Source organism: Lepidochelys kempii, chromosome 6 (assembly GCF_965140285.1).
Source record: "Lepidochelys kempii isolate rLepKem1 chromosome 6, rLepKem1.hap1, whole genome shotgun sequence".
Lineage (NCBI taxonomy): Eukaryota > Metazoa > Chordata > Testudines > Cheloniidae > Lepidochelys > Lepidochelys kempii.
Window position 1 is genome coordinate 16,642,154 of NC_136385.1, and position 23,512 is coordinate 16,665,665.

At 46.0% G+C, this 23,512-nt stretch overlaps 1 protein-coding gene across 2 annotated transcripts in view; it reads left to right on the plus strand.

Annotated features, from left to right (window-relative positions):
- DAGLA (diacylglycerol lipase alpha) overlaps positions 1-13,700 on the plus strand; it is a 106,625-nt gene extending 92,925 nt beyond the window's left edge. The window contains exons 21-22 of one of the 2 annotated variants that reach the window (XM_073346943.2): positions 239-307; positions 1,813-13,700. In XM_073346943.2, coding sequence (XP_073203044.1) covers positions 239-307; positions 1,813-2,740 — 997 coding nt within the window. In that variant the 3' untranslated portion in view covers positions 2,741-13,700. The remainder of the gene's footprint in view (positions 1-238; positions 308-1,812) is intronic. The other variant, XM_073346944.2, reaches the window with a different exon arrangement.
- Positions 13,701-23,512: the final 9,812 nt, after the last annotated feature.

Consider the following 23,512-nt stretch of genomic DNA (forward strand, 5'->3'; position numbering starts at 1 on the left):
CTCTAACTCCAGGACAAAGGGGGGGTTTCCCTTGGGACAAGACTGGGATTCGGTGGTGGGGCAAAGCTTGCATCCCTGCAGAGTAGATTTCTATTTTCCAGTACCCTGTAAATATGATGGTGTTGGTAGTAATAGATGGTATCAATGGTAATAGATACGATCTGAGACGGTCATGGTGAGCAGAATGCTACATTTTGTATAGGTCTTCATGTAAAGTGTATCCCAAAATGTTTTACAGAGTAAATAACGTTATTACAGAAAATTGCAGAGGAAGAGAGAAGTACAGAAGCATGGGCAAGGGGGGAAGGTATGTTCCCAGCTGAGATGTGAAATGGAGAGACTGTAAGGCAGATGAACCCAGGAAGGCTGGCAGGAGCTGCAGAGAAGGCTGTCCTAGTGAGGGAGGCCAGATTAGTGAGGGACAGGGGCCAGGGCAGAGAGAGTTGGGAAGGGAGTAGGCAGTGACTGTGAGGCTGCCTGGAGCCAGACCATGGAGAGTTATACAAACAAGGAAGGTAATTTTCAGTCAGAACCAGAAGTGAATGGGGAGCCAGTGGAGTTGTGTAGGGGAAAGGGAAGAAGTGTGGTTGCACTCCTTTTTACATGTGTGAGGGTTGGGGCATATGCACGTGCTGGGGTTGGCAGAGCTGGGACTGGGGAGTTCACAGAACGAGAGTTGCAAGTAGTCAAGGTGAGAGGAGGAGAGGACTTGGATGAAGACTACAGAAAATATGAAGTTGAGGGAGTGACTTATGGACATGGTTGCGTTGGAGATAGGCCAGTATGCAGACATGATAGATGGAGTAGGAAGACTATAGACAGTTGGAGCAAATGGGGGTGAAGAGACGGAGCTGTGCTTGAAGGGGCCACTTCTACCCCAGAAAAGGACTTCTGTTTCTGAGATTTCAGATAAAGGAAGCTGAGAGGAAGCCGTGCACTTATCTGGCTAAGACAGATAGGGAGGCCGAACATGATGGAGTCATTAAGGGTTTTGAAATCTGCACCCCGGGATAAAACTGAGTAGTATCTGAAGTTAAAGAAAAAGAGGAGATGAGAAGGGAGGAGAAGACTGGAAACAGAGGGATTCTAGGCCCTGAGCAGGAGCCATCACCAGAGACAGAATGAGAGGCTAGGCAGGGGCAGAACCATGACAGTAGAGCAGCCAGAGGAGGGAGCAGTCCTGCCATGAGAGCAGGGGACTGGACTAGATACGACCTCTCAAGGTCCTTTCCAGTCCTTGATTCTGTGATTAGTGAAGGCTACAATGAAGCCAAAAAGAGGGAGATAGGAGCAAGCAGAGAGGAGGAAGAGGCTGTTGACTACCCAGAGGAGCGAGACTTCCATGTTCTAGCCAGAGCAGACTCTAGAGTGAAATAATATGAGGCCATTCTTGTTTTGGAGGTGGGTGAAGGGGAGAGGAGGTTACTTTCTCAAGCCTTGTGCTGTGAAAGGGAGGGTCAGAGATAGGGCGGTCCAGGATTGGAGCCTGCTGCTGCTTCACTTTCCATCATTTCCTTCCAGGTGAGAGGCTACTCAGGGAACTAGGTACAGGGTGATGGGTTAAATTTGTGGCAGGCGAGAACTTTAACTGACAGTGTTGGGAGTTAGGAGGTGGAGAGTGAGATGCTGATTGCCACGGTATATGTGACGGTGCTGGGCCCAGAGGTGATGTCTGACATGCACTCAGTAAGCAGAGCTATGTTGGTGCTGAGAGATGGTGTCTGGGACTCCCTCATTTACACAGGAATGAGCTGGTATCAGTCAGGTTTCAGAGTCATGCAGCTGCCTCATGTTTCTGTTGTCTCTTTGCAGGAGCAAGTCCCATTCTGAAATCAGTTTGGAGGGGTTTTACGAGACCAAGCTCCTTTCTCCTGTGCAGAAGGACCCTGTGGAGCTACTGCTTCTGGATACCAAAGAGCGTTTGTCTGTGGAGCTGCAGGACCGTCGTGCTCCTCTCGCTACCATGGAGAGTCTGTCTGACAATGAATCCATCTACAGCTTTGAGTCGAGGCGCTCCTCTGGATTCCGGAGCATCCGCGGTTCACCCAGCCTCCACGTCGTCATGGAGAAGGATGAGACACACTGCTTTTATATAGACCCCATTATCCCCGAGGAGAACCCCTCCCTCAGCTCACGGACAGAGCTGCTTGCTGCCGACAGCCTCTCCAAACACTCCCAGGAGACCCAGCCCCCGGAGGCCCTGCACAACAGTGGTGGCATTACCCCCCAGCGGCGCGGCAGTGAGGAAGGGGCTGGTAGTGAAGGGGACCACGTTTCCTTCGTCCCCGAGGAGGAACTGACCCTCCAGAATGGACGGCTTACTGATGTGCCCAGTCCACAAGTGCTGGAGTTTGCTGAATTTATAGACAGCCTCTTTAACCTGGACAGCAAAACCAGCTCCTTCCAGGACCTCTACTGCATGATGGTATCTGACAGCTCCAGTGACTTTGCTGAGATGCCCAAGTCAGTCAGTGATCAGGAGATCCTGCTGAGAGCACAGTATGAGCCCAACCTAGTCCCCAAGCCCCCTAGGTTGTTTGCTGGCTCAGCAGATCCCTCTTCTGGCATCTCAGTCTCCCCCTCATTCCCTCTGAGTTCCTCTGGAGAGCTTATGGACATCACTCCCACGGGCATGAGCAGCCAGGAATGCCTGGTCACTGACAAAATCCGGACTTCCACTCCAGCTGGTCATGTGACCAGCCCTGCCAAGCAGGAGGACCTCATGATCTCAGCCCTCTAGTGCAGGAGTGGAGGGGTGAGGCTCCAAGAGCCAATCCCATGAGCTGAATACTGGGATAACACTTGGAGGAGCTGGTCATTGGGCAGTTCGGAAGTGGGGGAGACGCCTGAGAATGTTCCTTCTGGGGTGCCTTGCTGGTGGCATCGTGACGTCAGGGGGATGGATTCCGTATGCTGGGTCATATGCTTAAGTTTGGGAGAAGATGTTCTGCCTCTCAAAGCCTGCTACACTAAGAGGGTCTCATCAATGGAGTTAGATGTTTGGTTTCCCTACCTCAGCCTACTGGATTAAATCAGAGGGCAGATTCCCTGCCTCAGGGCATCTGCTGAGGCACAGGGCTCAGATTTCCTGCTCGAGGGAGTCTGCTGGAGACAGGGGGTGAATTCCCTGAAGTGAGAGGACTGGATTATCAGAAGTAAGGGTGTATCACCTCCCGTTGTCATTTAAGTGGTGTCAATAGTGAGCAGATTGCGACTTTGGGCCCAATTGCACTAACACGTCACGTCTGACCCAAGCACCAATTCATCACCCTTTCATGGTGTTTGTTTTTATAAGACACTCTCTCCCGTTTTAAAGCCATTGGATCTGTATTCCCAGGGAATGCAGCCACCCTCTCCCTGACCAGGCGCAGCGAGAATCAGGCTGGCACTGTGTGTTTTCGCTTCCCTGATTACCTCTGAGTTCACTGACTACCAGGCTTCTTCTGAGAAGAAAGGAAATCCATATACTAGAGAGCCGAAGGCCACTGCTGCATCCGTCCTCCACCAGAGGGGTGGGGAAGGTCTCTTGGGTCTCGCCTTCATCACTTCACAGCTCCCTGGAACACTCGGAACTGGTGATGTTCCCACCACAGACTGACAGGATTTTCATCTCAATACCGCATGGATGGATTGGTTTAAACTAGCTTTTGGTATTTAAAAGGCTTGCCAGTGCCAAGCATTATCTGCCAGGTCCCTGTGGTGCCAGGGAGCCTCCTTGGGCCTGTTCCTGGTCGTCAGTCCACCTTCCTCACAGACCAACACTGGTCTCTGCCCTCGGAGTTCAGGGAAAAGATGAACCTTTACCAAGTGTTGAAATCTCATGTATGTTTACAGAGCTGCTAAGCTTTTCAGAAGGTATTCATTACACAAATTGGAAAGCCTTCCTGGAGCAAGAAGAATGTTCTGTTTCCCCTTCCTTGCTGTTCCCTCAGTGTGGGGGCTGAGGGGAGAGTGGAGGGGGCAGGAGGTGCTGTTATTGCAAATCCTTGTTTCAAAGTGGAGGCCCTTTGATCCAAGCCCAAGGGGAAGCTGCATGCTTCCCTCCCCACAGGGGTTCATCCCCTTCACCCTGCTGCACGACAACTCGTTAAAAAGCCCCAATATATTGTCAACAAAAATAGTGACTGAGCAACCAGTCCTGTTGCTCTCAATGCCAGTGCCCAGGGTAGCCTGCTGGCTCTACTGAATGAATGGAAGGGATTTTCCGATGATGGAAGCAGGAGGGAGACTAACTGCCTAGGCAGTTAAACATACTGTGACCTACAAGAGTCCTCTAACTGGAAAAAGACTTCATATCAGAACTCTGCAGAATCAATCCGTGTCTCTGCAGCTCTGCCCTCCTTCACCGGAAAAGAATCTCCTGTTTGAGTCAGCTGTAAAATGCCCCCATCATACCGGAGCCCTTGGCTGTGCAATTCCCAGGACAGTGAGAATTCCATGCTTCTGATAGGTTAGCCCCATTACACAACAGGAATTGATGGGTCCAGTTCACCATCATGGTACATGTGTGTTGTTGGTTGTTTGTGCTAGGTGCTGTACAAACACCAAACAAAAAATAGTGTAAAATGGCACCAAATAAGAACAGGAACATTTTTACACCCACTCAGCATGGCAATGTTGAATTGGCTCCTATGTGTCCAGTGTGACAATATCATGTAGGGTAGATTCCCCAGTCCCTACCATGAAATGCTTAGTCACTGGGAGTGCAGACATTTCCATTTATAAATACTAAAACAAAATCTTTTTAACTGTCCCAGTAGTTTAGATTCCAGATGTGACCTTTCTTAAAACTCCGGCAATCAGAGGGAATAATGTCCTTCAGATTCTAAATATCTTTTTTTTAATCTATTAGTTGCTGAGCAACAAAGTTCCTTCTTTTTTTTTTTTTTTTTTAAATAGGCCCTACCAAAAAGAGCAGTGTGGTGTGTTCCCCTTGCTGGCTTTGCAGCAACAGTTGACCAGCATTGTGCTGATAACATGAATGGTTCTGGCACCTGTACAAGAACAACTGTATTAATACTTGCTGGAGGATTCTCTGCTCCTTGAAGTCTTTAAACCACGATTTGAGGACTTCAATAGCTCAGACATAGGTGAGAGGTTTTTCGCAGGAGAGGGTGGGTGAGGATTCTGTGGCCTGCGTTGTGCAGGAGGTCGGACTAGATGATCATAATGGTCCCTTCTGACCTTAATATCTATGAATCTATGAATACCATCCTCCATTGGAAGTGCAGGGCAAGAACACATGGTAAGGGAATTAAAAGGTGATTTTCAGGAAGGCGTTACAATGAGCAGTACAGTTTAGAATAACAAGGGGAATTTGCAGAATTTAGGGAGTAGGACTAGCAGGCTAGGCTCACCACCTGCAGCAGTCTGCTGAGGGTGCTGCAGTGTGGACAGGGTGACACCCTGCCTCAAGCCATCTGCTAGCCTTGGGGAAAGGGCGCATGTTCCTGCCTTGCCCAGTAGGCTGAGGTCGGGTAGTAATTATAACACTTAGCACTTATCTAGCGCTTTATATTTTCAAAGCACTTTACAAACATTAATGAAGGAATCATCCCAACCCCTAGTAGTTAGGTACGTACCTACTGTATTAGGAGATGCCTCGGAGAATCTGCTGAGGCTAGGTGAAGCCAGTTCCCAATTTTGGGAGATTAGGGGGTCAGAGTCACAGAAATTATGGGATCAGATAGCTTCCCTGTTAGTGAAGGTTTTGTTAGCATCTAAGTGATTTCACAAGTGACCAGATTATAACTAATGAGTCACACTACTGCACTAAGATGTCACGTCTGACCTGGGCACCCCTTTGTTGCGGTTGTATGTTTTAACACTGTCTACGTTTTCCAAGCCATTGGATTACAGGGAATTCAGAAGCTCTCTCCCTGACCAGCGGTAGAGGAATCTGGCCAGCAGGGTTTGTTCTTGCTCCCCAGTTTACATGCTCTGTGGCTATGGGGCTTCTGCCAAGAAGTTGGAAATATGCAGCTTCTGGTGTCCCAGGGCTGCCACTGACCAAAGAAGAGGGGAGTTGAGGTGTGAGAGGGTCCAATTAGCAAAGTTTCCAATGACAGTATCTCATGGCCTCCCCTCTTGTAGTCATTTTTCATTGTCCCCTCCTGGGAAATCACAGAGTAAACCCATGCTTTCTGCACCAGCACTGCCCAAACACATGTTAAATTTCCCCCTTGAAGTGACTGATGCATAACTCCACCCCATTGTCTTATGCATTATAGAGAGCATTTGCAAAACGCAGCCTCCCATTGCACCCAAAAGAACATATCTGATGTGTTCGTGTTTAACGCTGAGCCCGTCACTAATCCGCCATACATATCCCATGCTGCACTCCACCTTCTCTGTCTTTCCTCTACTCTGATACGTTTTCTGAGACAACTATACCTAGCACTTAAGGTTCCTTCACTGCTTGACTGTCGGATCTTATCCTGCAGCTCCTGTGCAGCCACCTTGTGCCTTTAATGTTTGGATGGTCCATTGAAAAGTCAGTGGGACATCATAATGTGACTGGGTCAGTACTGGATGTACCTGACACGTTAGAGAGCAGCTAAGCTGTTAATCGTTTGTGTCAGTTCTTGGGGCACACTCTTGCCTTTCGTCCCAATCAGTGAGTGATTAGTACTGGAGTGCCGTTCCAGTGAACAGTCAGAGCAGAAGGCACCCAAATTGCTGGAGCTGAGAGGCTGGGTTTTCTGCACCTTAAAAATTAAAATGTATAAAGTGAAACCTAATACACCAATGCAGCTTTGCCAAAGAGTCCTACAAAGAAACCTCCCCAATTAGGCACTTCGTGGTTAGCTGAATAATAATGAGACAGCACTTGCATAGCAAGTTTTATCTTCAAAGCCCATAGCAGACTGTGATGGACTGTAACCCTGAAACCTTGGAACATTCAGGGACAACATGGGAGGCTTTAAACCATTGTAACAGCACTGGTTTAACTCCCATACCTCCTAGGTCAAAGAGAGATGGGCTCTAATCCTGTCTCTGAAAGTAGTGAGGATCCATGAAGGGCGTATGTGCTTGGGTGATGGATATTGCTCTTGTGCTTTTTCAAACAGAACCGGACCCAGAACTGATCCCTGTGGGACCCCCCTTGAATTACTGATAACTACTCTCTGGAAATGGTTTTCCAACCAGTATGCACCCACCTTATAGTAGCTACATCTAGGTTGTATTTCCCTAGTTTGTTTATGAGGAGGTCGTGCAAGACAGTATCAAAAGACTTATTAAAGTCAAGATATACTACATGTACCGCTTCCCCCCCATCCACAAGGCTTGTTACCCAGTCAAAGGTACGGTCCCTTTCAATTTTTTTGAATGTTCCTTCGTACTGGAACACCTTATCTACCATCTTGATATCATTCAGTATTTTATATATCTTTGATGTCCCCTTCTGATTTGTCTCATCTCTATACCTATGCCGTCCCAATCTTACCCATCTCTTCATATGGACATTTTTCCATGCCTCTGATAATTTCTGTCTCCCATCTGTGAACCCCCCTCTATTTCTTGCCCTATTCTCTTTTTAGATAGGGTGACCAGAACTGCACAAAGTATTCCTGGGGAGGGTATCTCATTGACTTATAGAATGGCATTATATAATATTTTCAGTATCTTTCTCTCTCCCATTTTTCATGCATTCCAACGTTTTGTCTGCTTTGCTGACCACAGCTGGGCATTGAGCAGAGGTCTTCATTGACCTGTCCGCACCGATGCCCAGGTCTTTTTCCCTGAGTTGTGACAGTTACTTTGGAACCAGTAAGGCATATGAGCTGTTCAAATGATTCCTTACAATGCCCATTAGCTTCATTAATCAACACTGAATTTCAGCTGCTGGTGTGTTTCCCATTTGCCTTTCTTGGCTAGGCCCTTCTGAAATCCCTTAAGGTTTTAGTCTTCTCCAATCTTGGCTAATTTACATATTTTTTTTGGTCATCTACCAGTGTTCTAACCTTACTGCTTGCCCGTTTTCCAGATCATTGTTCCATATATTACATAGCACTGATTCTCGTATGGAATCTGGGGAGCACCCCACTAACAAGGCAGAACAAATATCACCCAGCCTATGCAAAATGTGCATATTTTCCTTTGCATGTTTTACTTGCAGAACAAGCAGGTCTATTATAAATTCAGTGTGGCTGCTTGGAATATCCTGGACTGCTCAGTTCTAGGCTATCTGCCATTCCTCTGCTTGTGTACACGCACATGCACACACTTGCAAGTACCTTGTGTACTTTTAAATGCCGCCTGCTCCAGCTAAGTCTCACTTCACATTGTGCAGGAGGGCAGCCTAGTATAATGTTTAATTTCCCATCGTGATGAGCAGCGCTTTCTCTGCAATAGATGCCTTGGGAACTCCCCCCCTGCTCGTGTTTTGCTAGAGCCTGGTCTTCATTATGCTAAGTAAAGCAAGCACGCTTACATTTAACCAAAAGGCTAACCCCAGTTTATCCCTTTTCCCCATATACACAACATACAGACAGTCTGGCTGCAGAGACTTTCCTACTCTGTGGCAAGGACAGTGGCTTTTAATCTACTCTTTCTGGTTACAGTAGCTCTGTGTGATTTGTATGTTCTGTAGATAGCACATAGATTTTAATACTTTCTTGATAAGGTGATTAAGTAAATAAAATGCCTATAATACTTGCTGGCAAGACATCCTAAGTTAACCTATTGCAAACCTCTGCTAGTTCTGCCTTTTATCAAACCTCTGCTAGTTCTGCCTTTTATCAAAGTCCCTCCAGCCTTCCTCCAATTTGCAGAGTTAATTGTTTTCTTTTTTTTCGGTCTGTAGTACGGTTTAAGTCTCAGATTCCTTCTTCTGAATATCCCTCCGCACTGCCCCCAGTTTGTCATTGACATCGCCTATCTGAATCTACCCGAAGCTGGGTTTTTGCTAAGAGGGTTATTGTTTCGTTATGTTGCCCCAACCCTCATGTGTTCAGTTTCTCTGCATTTTTTCAGAGTGAAGGGACAATCCCTCTGATCCCTCTTCTTTCAGGTTAGGGTGATTTGGGGAGTAAATGACTGTTAGCTAAGTGCGTGCTCCTTCTCTATCGTTCCTTAGCAACAAAAGTTAGTAATCATAAGAGCAGAGGGAAGTAAAAGAGTAATGGATTAAATGGGTAATGTATTAAGTCTGAGGACTCAGTGTAAAAGAAAAACCCAACATAGAACAAACAGGGATACTATTATTATGCGTATGACTAGTGTGGTAGACGCTGTACAAAATGATACATTACATGAACTATTAAACAAGGAAACAGGATAAATAGATTTAACAGTGTGGCAGCCTGCCTAGAGCAAGGCATTATGTGCAGTGAGCACGGTGTTGGTCCTTTCATAGTTAAGTAAAGTTAAACTCAAAATTGGCTCTCCGCACCTTTAAACTTGTAAACGAACACAAAAAGTAACTGCTTGGTCATAACATGCAAATGAAGGTCCTGACCCAGCCCAGGTTCTAGGTTAGGACTGAGGAAGTCCTCTACTGGCCCAGCTCCACCCACCACCCCTCCTGGGATGAAGCAGGCAAACTTTCTTAATTTGCCTGTGCTTTCCTGATTGGTTAGTGTCTCTTTCTAGATCTTCAAGGCTCATGGAGGACTAAGTCATGTGGTACCCAAGCTTGAGTGGGTTTGTTTCAGGCAGGGTGGTGTCAGGGTGCTGACGCTTCCAGCCAGGAGCAGAGAAGGCCTGATAGAGCATTGGTACAAGTAGCAAATAGTCCTTATTGTCACTGAGAGATGAGACACACACACACACACACACACACACACACTCATTCCTCACAAGCAGTGCACACAACCCCTCTTACGCTGTCTGAAGGAATGATCTAGAAATCCACTGCTCATTTTTCACCGATGTTCTCTCCTTTGGTCTTCTATATGAGAGATTGTTCCCCTCTCTAGCCTCCAGCAGGACTGGCACAACCAGGAACTCCGCTCTTCCTTTTCAGTAACTACTGTGGAATTTAAGGTCTCTGTATATTCCCACCATCACTCTCTTCCGAGCTGGGGCATCTCATGGCCTCTTGTTAATGTCCAGATTTGCAGTCAACTGAGAAACTAAACTAACGGATGTCAGAGCCACATCTCTTGTCCCTGGGTTACCTCCACTGTTGTTCCTGAATTGTACAAGGTTACATTCCATTGCACATGCTGTGACTGAGCAAGCCTCACTGTCCTGCTGTGAGTTAGGCAACTATTATCCCCATTTTACAGGCAGGAAAAGCGAGAAAGGGAGGTGGTTACTTGCCCACGGTCACATAGTGAGTCTCTCTTAGGGCATGTCTACACTTACCAGTAGATACACTGCAATCGATGTAGCAAGTGTCAATTTAGCAGGTCTGGTGAAGACACGCTAAATTGATGGGAGAGTGCTCTCCCGTCAATTTTTGTACTCTACCTAACCGAGAAGCGTAAGGGAAGTTGACGGGAGATGCTCTTCCGTCGACACAGTGCAGGGTAGCCACCGTGGTAAGTGGATCTAACTATGTTGACTTCAGTTACGTTGTTGACGTAACTGAAGTTGCGTAAGTTAGATCAACTTACTGCGATAGTGTAGACCAGGTCTCAGATATAGGATTAGAATGTGGGAGTTCCTGGCTCTGAAGCCTGTGCTCAAGTCACTAGATCATCCTCCTCTTGCAGAAAAGTTTATAAAGAATCTGTGAAATGGATTGATCAGCGTTCTTTTCCCTTCAGCCTCAAGCCCCTGTTGGGGTGTGTCTCCTATGTGCTAGTAATATTCCCTTCCTAACTACTAGAATCCCTTATGATAGAGGCCACTCCTGGCACCACCTCTGCCCCCATGACAGGAAGTTGTGATACAGCAGGGATCATCCCATGGGGACTGCAGTTCCTGTTTGCTTTGATCAGTGTTTTACACCCCACTCTTAAGAGTCAGGGGCTTCACTGCCAAGTAAGATGGTAGGAAACCATATTAATGTGGTGGGCAAAGACTCAAACCCAAATCTCTGTGAGTATAAATCTCTGTGTAACTGGAATTTTGATGAGTTCTCTAGAAAGGAAGCCCCTAGACTAGAACTCTAGTCCCAGAAGTGTGGGGTGCTGGTCTCCCCACATCAAGAGGCTAGTTGTGGGGCTCTCAGCTCCCTCCAGGAGGTGGGTGTACCAGAGGCAGCATGCTGCCTTGCTGCTTCTGTTCCCACATTTCACTATAGTAGGTTTCTGCTTCAGCATCTCCCTACCAAATTCATGCCCTGTGCTTCTCTCAGAGCCATCTCACTCTGTACCCTGAGCAGGAGGAGAGGGGATGAGGATGCTGTTGGCATAAACTTTGGTTCTTTAAAGGCATATGCACTGGAAAGTCAAAACAAAACCAGGGAGAGAGCAAATCCAGTTCCCAGATGTGTATGACTTTTGTCATAGGAAATGGTCCCAGGAGACATCAGGAAATGTATGAACTTGCCTTCAAGCACTTTGTTGTCTCCATTTATGTTTTCATTGCTTCTGTGCTTAGATTCATGTCTTTGTTGTGCCTTTGTTTTCTATTGCAATGTAAGGATCCTGTTTGGGACAGGACACCTGGCCTACTAGCTTCCTTTTCCCACCTGCAGAGACAGTGCTCCTACCTGGGAATGGGGAAGGAAGGGAGATGACAGGTGGGGACTGGACCAGCATCACTCTGGCTGCCAGTCTCTGTTTTCCCATCTTGGTTAGGCCATGCCATGTTTCCTCACTGTCCCCTGCTCCCTCAGGTTGTCTTAAAGTGCCAATAGCAAAGCCTGGCTGATCTGAAGCAGGTCTCCTTCTCATACCCACACAAGTATATAAGTCACCCTTCTGGATCGATCTAGTCTGGTATCTTGTCTTGGGCAAGGACAGTTTCCTGCTGTACTATGGGGAAGTGACCCCTGACATGCACTATGTCTAGCCAGTCATGCAATTCTGTATTTGTCCCCTGGCTGGTGGTCAGAAGATTTAGTCATAATAAGCAAAACTGCCCCCGTTTTTAACTATGGCTCTGTTCTGCAAGATTTCATGATGAAAGGAACTGACTATATTTAAACTGTGCATTGTATTTATGGTGTAACTGACTGCACTTAGACTGTGGCTCTAGAACAGTGATTTTCCAATGCCAGACTCTGACATTAGTGGGGTGGGATTTCTGCTCCTCTCATCCCTGTGTTTGAATCCCCTGCTAACATGGCCATGCCTTGTTTTGCTTTTCTCTTACATAGGAGGGGTCCGTCCAGCCATTATGTCCATGAGAGAGGGAAATGGTTATTTTGCCACTAGTTTAAATGATTTTGCAAAAATAAATACAATGCAATGTAGGCAAAAACCTCCATCAATTTTGATTGGAGCTCCACTTCTCTGCTGTTTGTCATAGTCCTAGTGAAGTTCTGATGTTCCAAAGTACATGGTACATGGGCAGTACTGGAGGGGCATTTTCCACTCCCACATAGCATGTATGTTACTCAACATTCAGACTGATTTATTGACAGTCGCCCACGTGGTCTGTCTTGTCTTAATACACACTTTGGGGGCATGGTGCATACAAAGCACTTGCATCAGAGGTGTGATTGATGGATCACTCCCTTGTACCCTATCACGTCTCAATGCCCATATCAGCATGTCTGAGGCGCCCGCTGGCGGCCACTGTCTTGTGGAGAAGTGACTTCATCTGCGATGCAGAGGCCTCTGCTCCAAGCTCCCTCGCCGAGCTGCTGCAGTCAGAGGTGTAGAGGTCACTTCAAAGCAAGAGCCTCGAGCTTCCACTCCAATGACAGACTCTGTTGATAAATCCAGTGAATGGTTTATAGGTGGTGAGTCACATCCCCATCCCTGTGGTCAGAATGGTGGCCTTAAGGAGAAGGGATGCTGCTGCCCTTTAAGACTCTTTCAATTAGTCTGGCCTTTTGCAGGAGAGTCCTGTAAGGAGAACTGCCTGCCTGCCTGGCCTCCCAAGTATGCTGCTGCTCATGTGCAAATGGCAAGAATAGAGGAGCCCAGATGAAGATTTCTTTATGCCCTAGTCTGCTCATTTTCCCTGTTGCATGTCCCTTGGGATGGAGCCGAGTTACATGGACTCAGTGTTACAGAACACCCAGCTTTGTTCTAATGGGGCCTTTGGGCCCTCGCACTTGGGAGGGGTTTTACCAAATGATGGTTGCTATGGAGAAAGGTTTGTGTACAGGAAATCACACTCCTTTTCCATTCCCCATTCCCCCCCCTTCAACAGAAGTCGAGGCCACTCTGTGTAGGAAAGCCCCACTGCCTGCTTCTTTCACCCTTTTTCACATCTTGTGCTGGGGCAAATTGGACCAGGGCAATTTCTAGCAAACTCATTCACCCCAACCGCCTGTTTAGAGTCTTTGTATCACTGGGGAGAAGGCAACCCCCTTCTATCCAGCCCTGAGCTGCTCCGACTCCCTCTCCTGGGCCTTAGAGAGCCTTCATATGCAATCACTGGGGAAGCAGTAAAGGAGCCCATGTTCTCACACTCACTCAAGAGGTCACTGCCCTTCCCAGGAATGCTGCCTGCTGGATCCCTGCTCCACACTGCCCCAGCATGAAGGCTAAAAGGAAACTCAAGCTCTCTTTATGTGCCATTCTCACGTGACTTTTTTGTACCTATGTATGAAAGATCTAAACTAATATTGCTGTAAAGAAAGATACAAATTAATATAGCATATTATATAAAGATATATGTATATAAAGGTTTCTGTATATTGTATAGAGTTGTGTATAAAATGGATGTAGAAGTATGGCTGGTGTATGTGCCTCCCCAAGCTTGGCCTGGAGAATGGTAGAGCCATGTAGTTTGACTGATGTGATGTCTTAAAGGACTGAGCAAGGATGAGAGAGTTGGGAGAAAATAACCCTATCTCTATTGCCAAGGCCCAGGGAACAACCAGATACTACTTCGTCATTAAAGCTGCCTGGGGCTTTCTGTGGAGAGGCATTCAGATGATGCTGAGGTCATCTCCAGGGCCATGTATCTCCCCTCTATAGATCCCTGGGTTCTGTATCTCTCCCCCATACAGCTCTAGAGCTGGTATCTCCTCTTCTCCTTGGAGATACTTGTGGTCCTGTATTTCCTTTCCTCTTCCCAATCCCCTGCACCCACTCTGACCTCTAAGCCTTGTATCTCTCCCTGAACATACCAGCCTCTCTGTGTCACTGGGCAGCTCAACATGGATCATAAAGGAGAATCCTGATAGCGACAGGAAACTTCATGAGCTAGAAAGTAGAAAATGCAACCTAATTGTCTTCTTCCTAGTAAGGAGGAGTTGACTAAGAACACGAGGGTTACAAGGCAGTTTGCTGCTAGTGACTATCAGCTATCTGAAATCAACATGCTGAAAAATGGGGTTAACATGAGCAAAGGCAGTAGATTCAAAGAAACAACTCTTTTGGGGAAAAGGTGTGCAGTGGAAAAAAGTATGAAAACCCACCAGTGTGGAAGAATGCTGGAAAGATGGCATCAGAAAGAGGCCGTAATCCTTCTGCAAAAGAAACATGCAGGGTAGAAGTGGTGACCAGTGTGGCTTCACAGAGATCTGAGAGTAAAAGCTCTTCAAGACAAAGGATTTATCTTAATCGATGCTTGTAAAGCTGTTTGTGAATGTAAAGTGCTGCTCACATTATTTTTAGGAATAATAATAGTAAACCTGTCCTGGAAATGGAAAAGGAGCAAGGGAACCAGACAAGAATACACAGGTAAGGAGAATATGGGGAGCAATCTGGATGAAATCATGCTGCACAAAGGGGCATGATCAGCTGTTAGAAATATATGGGCAGAGGGAAAGAGCGCTAGAAAGAAAATAGCCCCATTAACTCCCTGTGTGAGGGTTAGACTAGATGACCTTTGTGGTCCCTTTTAACACTATGATTCTATGATTAATAAATCAAGTGGAATAGTTCTCTGAATATTTATTATGGTCATTCCCAGGTGAGACCCAGGGCTGTTGGGGGAATTAATAACTTCTAAAATGACTAAGCTATTGAACTACTTATAAAAATGTCTAACAGAAAAAAGGAGTTTATATTTATATTAATCCATAAACAGGAACAAATAACCATGTAAATATAGCTACTGGTGAGGAAAAATGTGAATATATACAAAGCAGGCACTCTGGATGTTAAACATCTTACAGCGTTAAGGGAACTAGCTAACGAAGCACTGAGAATTATTTTTGAAAAATGGAGTACTGTGCAGGTACTAGAGAAGCAAATGTGATGACAGATCTTCAAAAAGTAAAATTAAAGGATGATCCTGGCAATTACCATCTGGAAAGTAATTTCTGTTCCTAAACAAGAGATAGTGAGAGCAAAGCTGTAGGGGTTATCTAAGAGATGATGGTATGAAGTGAATACAGGGCAAATTGCACCAAACGAACTTGATAATTGTTAATCAGATTCCAAAACTGGCAGACAAAGTAATAACTAAGGCTGTCAAGCGATTAAAAAAATTAATTGTGATTAATTGTACTGTTAAACAATAACAGAATACCATTTATCTAAATATTTTGGATGTTTTCTACATTTTCAAATATATTGATTTCATTTACAACACAGAATACAAAGCGTACAGTGCTCACTTTATATTTATTTTTATTACAAATATTTGCACTGTAAAAAACAAAAGAAATAGTATTTTTCAGTTAATCTAATACAAGTACTGTAGTGCAAGCTCTTTATCAAGAAAGTTGAACTTACAAATGTAGAATTATGCACAAAAATAACTGCGTTCAAAAATAGAACAATGTAAAACTTTAGCGCTTACAAGTCCACTCAGTCCTATTTCTTGTTCAACCAATTGCTGAGACAAACAAGTTTGTTTACATTTGCAGGAGATAATGCTGCCCGCTTCTTGATCACAATGTCACCTGAAAGTGAAACCAAGTGTTCGTATGGCACTGTTGCAGCCGGCGTCACCAGGTATTTACATGCCAGATTTGCTAAAGATGTATATGTCCCTTCATGCTTCATCCACCATTCCAGAGGACATGCGTCCATGCTGATGATGGGTTCTGCTCGATAATGATCCAAAGCAGTGCAGACCGATGCATGTTTATTTTATCATCTGAGTCAGATGCCACCAGCGGAAGGTTGATTTTTTTTTTTTTTGGTGGTTCAGGTTCTGTAGTTTCTGCATCAGAGTGTTGCTCTTTTAAGACTTCTGAAAGCATGCTCCACACCTCATTCCTCTCAGATTTTGGAAGGCACTTCAGATTCTTAAACCTTGGGTCGAGTACTGTAACTAGCTTTAGAAATCTCACATTGGTACCTTCTCTGCATTTTGTCAAATCTGCAGCAAAAATGTTCTTAAAATGAACAATGTGCTGAGTCATCATCAGAGACTACTATAACATAAAACATATGGCAGAATGCGGGTAAAACAGAACAGGAGATATACATTATTTCCCAAGGAGTTCAGTCACAAATTTAATTAACGCATTATTTTTTTAATGAGTGTCATCAGTATGGAAGCATGTCCTCTGGAATGTTGGCTGAAGCATGAAGGGGCATACGAATGTTTAGCATATCTGGCATGTAGATACCTTGCAATGTCGGGTATAAATGTCCCATGCGAATGCCTGTTCTCACTTTCTGGTGACATTGTAAATAAGAAGTGGGCAGCATTATCTCCAGTAAATGTAAACAAACTTGTTTGTCTTAGCGATTGGCTGAACAAGAAGTAGGACTGAGTGGACTTGTAAGCTCTAAAGTTTTACATTGTTTTGTTTCTGAGTGCAGTTATGTAACAATAAAAAACCTACATTTGTAAGTTACACATTCACAATAAAGAGATTGCACTACAGTACTTGTATGAGGTGATCAGAAAAATACTATTTCTTTTATTTGTCATTTTTACAGTGCAAATATTTGTAATAAAAATAATTATATAAAGTGAGCACTGTACACTTTGTATTCTGTGTTGTAATTGAAATCAATATATTTGAAAATGTAGAAAAACATCCAAAAATATTTAATAAATTTCAATTGGTATCCTATTGTTTAACACTGCGATTAAAACTGCGATTAATCGTGATTCATTTTTTAAATCGCAATTAATTTGAGTGAATTGCATGAGTTAACTGCAATTAATCAACAACCCTAGTAATAACCTGTGTAGTTGTATTGTACTTAAGAGTTTTTACTAAATCATTTGAGACAGTATTTTACAAACTCTTACTTAAAAATGTCATTCAGATGGTCTTGGCTGTCAGGCCTGTAAGTAGACGAGAGCCATTATAAATGGTAGTATGTCAGGTGGGGAGAAAAGTGCTAATGGGATGCTCAAAGAACCATTGGTTAGGCCCTATTTTGTGTAGTATCTATTTGAGAAGGGTAGATTAATGATTTATGACGCCTCCAACTGAGTTATGTCGCGTTACCTTGATCACTGTGGCTTTTAGACTGGAAGAGATGCCCAGTGCCACACCAGTGGAGTAGTATCTGTTGGGTAAACATTCTCTCCTGCAGCAGGTGGCGCTGTCTCCCTTGCACTCAACCCACTGCTCTTCCTTATTGCAGAATCACCTCTCCCTCCAGGTTTCAGGCTCCCCGCTGCTCTGAGCCAACAGCCAAGTGAGCAGAGTACTGTTCACTCACTCTGTGGGAAAGTTCTCTGGGGGCTTGCTGAGGTGGTTCCCTGATTAGGCCCCTGACCGGTGCTCCTGTATCAGGCACTTGTATTCTGTATTCATATAGATACAGTTACAGGACTTTTTTATTTAGAAGAGAGATCCAAAGTGTTCAGAGGTTTCTAAACTGTACTAGTTATGATGCTCCCCTCCCTCAAAGATCTGTTCAGTTGGGCTTGTGATGCTAAGTCAGCCCTGCTGCACAGCAGGAGGCTTATGAAAGAGTAGCAGTAATAGAAATATTCAAAACTCTCTGAAAGTTACCGCACCGGCTGGAGCTTGGGCTCTGATGCCTCGGGAGTGGGGTGGGCTTCAGAGCCCAAGCTCCAGCCTGTGCGGTAACTTCAAGGCTGTGACTTCAAAGCACTGTTTACGTGGTTATTTCTGGAGTGCTAGTGTGAGCCCTGCGAGCCCAAATCTCTCGCTCTGGTCTGGAAGATTAGCTTCTGCGGGCTGCATAACTGTACCCAGCGCGGCCCCAGTGCATCGAGTGCGAGACTGGGACTCAGGAGGCCTGGGTTCTAATCCTCTGTCTACTGGGTGACCTTGGTTGACCCCATTCCTTTCCAGTGCCTACAGTACAATCAGGAGCTGTGACACACCTGATATAGCTACCAGTGTAGCCACGGCGGCACGGGCCAGCCTTGCCAGACCAGGCCCCTGGTCTGTGTTCATGCTGCTCAAGTCTTTGCTGCTGTTGTTACTCGAGCCAATTTTGATTTAGCACGCTCAGTGTGCACGTATGCTGCACTCACACTCCCCGCTGCAATGTAGACATACCTTCTGTGCCTCTGTATCCCCACCGTCTTGTCTAGTTAGATGGTGAGCTCTTAGGAGCAAGGGCTAATATGTACATAGCCCAGCGGGGCCCGGATCTCGGTTGGGGCAGTAGAAACAGGAGCAGCACTTGCTTCTTCCTCTGAACGCCTCCAACATGTCAGACCTTACATTTAGGTGTATTAAGAGATTAGATGTATTAAAACTATTTTAAGTTATTTTTATGGCTCCCTTTGAACCATACACAGCTGGGCTGATGGCAACTACAGCACCTTGCTTTATAGGGGAGATACACAGAACACCTCCAGTGTGGTTTTGGTTCCATATGTACATAAAGAGACGGTATCTGCCACTGTGGAATGGAAGTTTTAGAAGAGGCTGGTTGGAATGATTTGCCTCTCTCTTGTGTGGCTTTGCTACTTGTGAATACTGCAGCCATCCCAGACTTGTGTGGGTAAACCCTTTCTATCACACCATCCCACATTTCCTCTCTCTAACTACACACTTAAGGGGAGGCTTTCAAAAGGCATAAGTGGGAGTTTGGTGCCCAAACCCCTCACCTTCCAATGGGAGTTAGGTGCTGAACCCCCTGTGTGCCTTTGGGAATCACTCCAGTATGGAATAGCAGAACCACATTCGAATATTGTAGTTTTAAAAAAATTAAAATTCAGAGTTAAGTTGCACAAACCCCGCAGGGCTGCCCCACCCATGTAACGGGGGTTAGGATGATTCTGAAACATCACTCATTTTTCTAACTTTTGAAAGGAACAATGAACGACGCATTTTTGGCCTGACCCAGCTCAAACTGAAGTCAGTGACTCCCATTGACTTCAATGATGGCCAGGGCAGCCCTTTTATGCATGGCATCCTTCGGTGTAGAGCAGCCAACTCCATCGCTCACCAGGTCTTCAGGGTAGAATGGGGTGCTGTGGATACTGCAGCCAGTATCTGACGACTGAAAGTTATTAAGGTAGCTAATTGTTTTTATGTGGAGGGGAAGTCACTGGGCTATGGAATAAGGTAAGTAGATAGGGGTTGCATGGGACAGATTGGGCTTTGTGTCTTATAGCGGAAGGGTTGAAGAGGAGGACATTGCAGACTGCATGTATGGGATATAATTCATATTTTATGGTCTCTTGACTACAGAGGGTAGGAGGGGAGGGGAGGGCCTGGACTTTGGTCTGTGTATGGTGGGCTGGAAGGGAGATGTTTCAGCTGGCTCGTAGAGGGAGAGTGAATTGGTGGAGGGCATCTGGTTGGTTAGGTGGCTGAGGTAGTGGACTGGCTTTTACGTGAGTGCATTGAGGGTTTCTGCTATCACACTGATAGGTGCGGTGGTAGATGAGAGCTACATTGTCTCACTCTGTTGGTACTGGAGGGCATATGTGGGGAGGCATCCATGGCTCCTATTGGAAAGAAAGGGAAGGTGGGTGTAAAGACATCTCAGAGACAGAGGTGTTGGGTTAGGGATTCAGGGGCCAGGGCAGAGTAGAAGCTTATGGAACCTTAGCTTATGAACGTTGCCTGCTTTTTGTAACTGTGCTGTTCTAAGGAGGTTCCTTCTGTTGAACTTACAGCGTTGTCAGAGCCACCCTTCTATGTGGTGTCTTGAGTATATGACAGTGTGGGAACCGACAGGAGGAAGTGCTGGAGCAGTAGAGGGGACAGTGTCATTCACTCCCAGGTCGTTGGCCTCCTTGGCTTTCGCACATTCTAGTTAGCAATGATTACAACACAGGTGACGTAAAGTACATCCCAGAATACCTTCATCCTGCACCATGGGAACAGCCCATCTCCACACAATGGAGAAAGAGGCTGAGAGAGGAAATAAACCATCCATAGCTCTGCCTCGTGAGAGCATTCCCTGCTGGTGCCAGCGAGGCACTTCCATTCTTTTCCCTCCGAGTCTGACGCTCCCCTCCCATGGCACTGTCACAGCACCTCAGCTGCTGAGAGCTCTCCCTGACGGTCCACACCACGAACTTGTGCTAAGGGCTGGACAAGAGGATCCAGACCGGAGAGCTCACAGCTGCCCTAATGGTACAGTCTGCTGTCACTGTATAAGTTCTCACACTAGGGCATGCTGATATCTTGCCAGATTTCGTGGTCTCTCTCATTGTCTTTGTCTTCATATCATTTCTGCCCTTCAGGACTCTGTATCTGCTCGGCCTCCCTCAGCATGCCTTCTGCTATATGGATCTCTCCCTCTCAGGCACTCAGATTCCACGGTGATGGGCAAGCAGCCTTATAAAATTAAAGTTGGATTTAGTTCTTTTCCTCCCCACCCCCATCTCTCTCTCTTTCTGTGCGTGTGTGGGTCTCTCTCTGCGCTGCCTGATAGCTTTTATCTCTGTGTTATAGCATCCCTTGGCCTCAAACACTGCTGCAATTCTTCCCCTTGTCAGCGAGCATGGTTATTATGGGAGTCCCCGGCCAGCTGTGCAGAACCCTTCCATTTCATAATGTGGGTTGTGCAGCCACCTAAACAAAACCCTGCTTGCTTGGGCTGCCTCTCACTAGTGCTTCAGGCAAACTGGAACTCCACAGCGTCTCTTCAGGAGCCTTCGCCCCCGCCCCAGGGGGGCAAAGAAAACTCAGGATCCTCACTTCCCATGAGCAGCATTTGTCTTCAGAACACAGTGCAAGTCACATCCCTTTGGGCAGACGGTTTTGGAGCAGTCAGGCAGAGGAACCTAATCCCTCTCGGAGTGGGCTCCTTCAAGTCAGAGATTCAGAGCGTGGGTGCAAAAGGAGAACAGCCGTACTCCATTCACAGACAGTCCCCATACTCTGTTAGCAACCACTGCAGTGGACCCCACCGACATTCCTCTATAGCGCCAGTGGTAATCAAAGCCAGGGACGGTGTCCCTCAGCACTTTGCATGGTTTATAGCAGGGGTGGGCAACCTATGGCCCATGTGCCAAAGGCGGCACGTGAGCTGATTTTCAGTGGCACTCACACTGCCCAGGTCCTGGTCACCGGTTTGGGGGCTCTGCATTTTAATTTAATTTTAAAGGAAGCTTCTTAAACATTTTAAAAACCTTTATTTACTCTACATACAACAATAGTTTAGTTACATATTAAAGACTTATAGAAAGAGATCTTCTAAAAACGTTAAAATGTATTGCTGGCACGCAAACCCTTAAATTAGAGTGAATAAATGAAGACTCAGCACACCACTTCTGAAAGGTTGCCGACCCCTGGTTTATAGCCATAAAGTCATCAGCATCTTTATTCACAGCCCATGATGGAAGGGCACATGTCCACGTGCCAGCTGAAAACACACACACACGAGCAAGCCTGTCAGTAATCCACCCCTGAATCCTCACACTGGTGAATGTATGCTAGTATGGACAGGACAGGCGGGCACAGTCAGGTCTGTCCAAGCAGAGGGTCCTTCCATAGGGGTGGTCTGGTTTGATGTGGACCTCCCAAGTGCTGGGAATGAAAGTCCATCTGTGTAGGGACACCTCACTGGCTAAATCTGAGCTCCCCGCCCTGAGACCCCCGTGCCCACTCGCTGGCTGAGACGGAAGCAGAGCTGGGCTTATTCTGTTATCTCTTCTCAGCAAGGGAACTGCACTGATAAATCTCCCGTTGGTTATTCATTAACCACGAATGCCTGTCCCTGAGATGGCAAAAATTACACCATTGATTTAAAAGAAATAAAAGGAGGTCGCACAAGGGAGTGTGTCCATCTGTGCTGGGGCTGTGTAGAAGTGTCCCACTAAGGGGGGCTTGTTTGTGTGTGGAGGTTACAGGATGGAGGTGCATGAGCAGCAGTTTGCGGATCACATGCGGCTGTAAGATAACTTGTTGAGTGTGGGTCTTTGAACATGGGCTCAGGGTAGGATGCTGGAGCAGATTAATGTTGAAAGATGGAAAGTGCCAATTGCCAAGTATTATTCATTGGCGCTGATACTGTCTACTACAGAACTGACCTCACCCAGGAAGTGGCATTTCCAGTGAAAGGGCACAGAGAAGCAGCCACTGCCCAATAAGGCTCTGAGACTAGAGTAATTCTCCATGGGCCCCAATACATCTAGCCACTGCCGGTTAGGAATGAATTTGCAAGACTTCCAAAATGGCAGCCGCTATTGCAGGGGAGATCCCATTCCTTCACTTGTTGCTGATCATCTAGTTCCTCTTATTGGTAAACAGTCATTGGCCTGGCTTCATATATATAGAGAGAGTAAATCAAATGATGAATTCACACTAGTGTGGCTCTTTTGGGTAATGTTGATCGCTAATTTGGCTCCTGAACCACTGAGTTCTCAGTATCACTGCTCTAGGTTGTCTAAGTTTTTACAAGCGTGCTAAATGCCTGTTCATATGTGAAGACCCTGCTGAGGGATAAGTCAAAGGATTTGTCTTGATTGGGATAAAAGGTGTTTTTAGAACATGATACCTATGATGCTCTGACTAACACATTCTGAGGCAAGTTGTACTTGCCTAAGTCTTCAAGTTGACCAGCTAGTGTGTGCCGAAGTACAACTGGCCTCATCTGCTCTAGAGTTTTATAACATGCTAACCACCATGTTCTTAAAAACACACACCATTTAGCCTAATCCAGATGTACCCAAAGAAGGGCCTTTTGCATTTGCTTCTGGAAGTGGTCATTCTCACTCCTCATTCTTCACTCTTGCAGGAGTGAGTTCCCTACTCCAGCCCAGCTCCTGGGAAAGTTCTGTCTTTTGCACTCCTGGTCCCGCCCCCTTTATTGATCAACAGTTTGATTGATCCAGTGGACTATAGTGGTCATGGGAGGCTCATGGCTGCAGAAGCCAAGGCAATCTCTTAGATAGCTAGCGCTTAGTGAGAGGTTTTGAATATCAGGGCAAAGATATTCCTGGAGTCAGTGCAAAGAGCAGATTACCTGGGTGTTCTGTTCATGGGGACTGTGCTGCTCAGCAGTCAGGCTGTTGTGTTTTGTATCAGCTTTTTCAGCCACTTCATTCCTAGAGAATTCCCACAAGACCATCATTAGTAAAGAGCTAAGGTGGATCCCGTGCAATTGTCATTGACGCAAACCTTCAGAGTCCAGGAAATAAACAGTTACAGTCTAAGCCAAAGCCCATTTAAGTTAATGGGAGTCTTTCCTGTGAC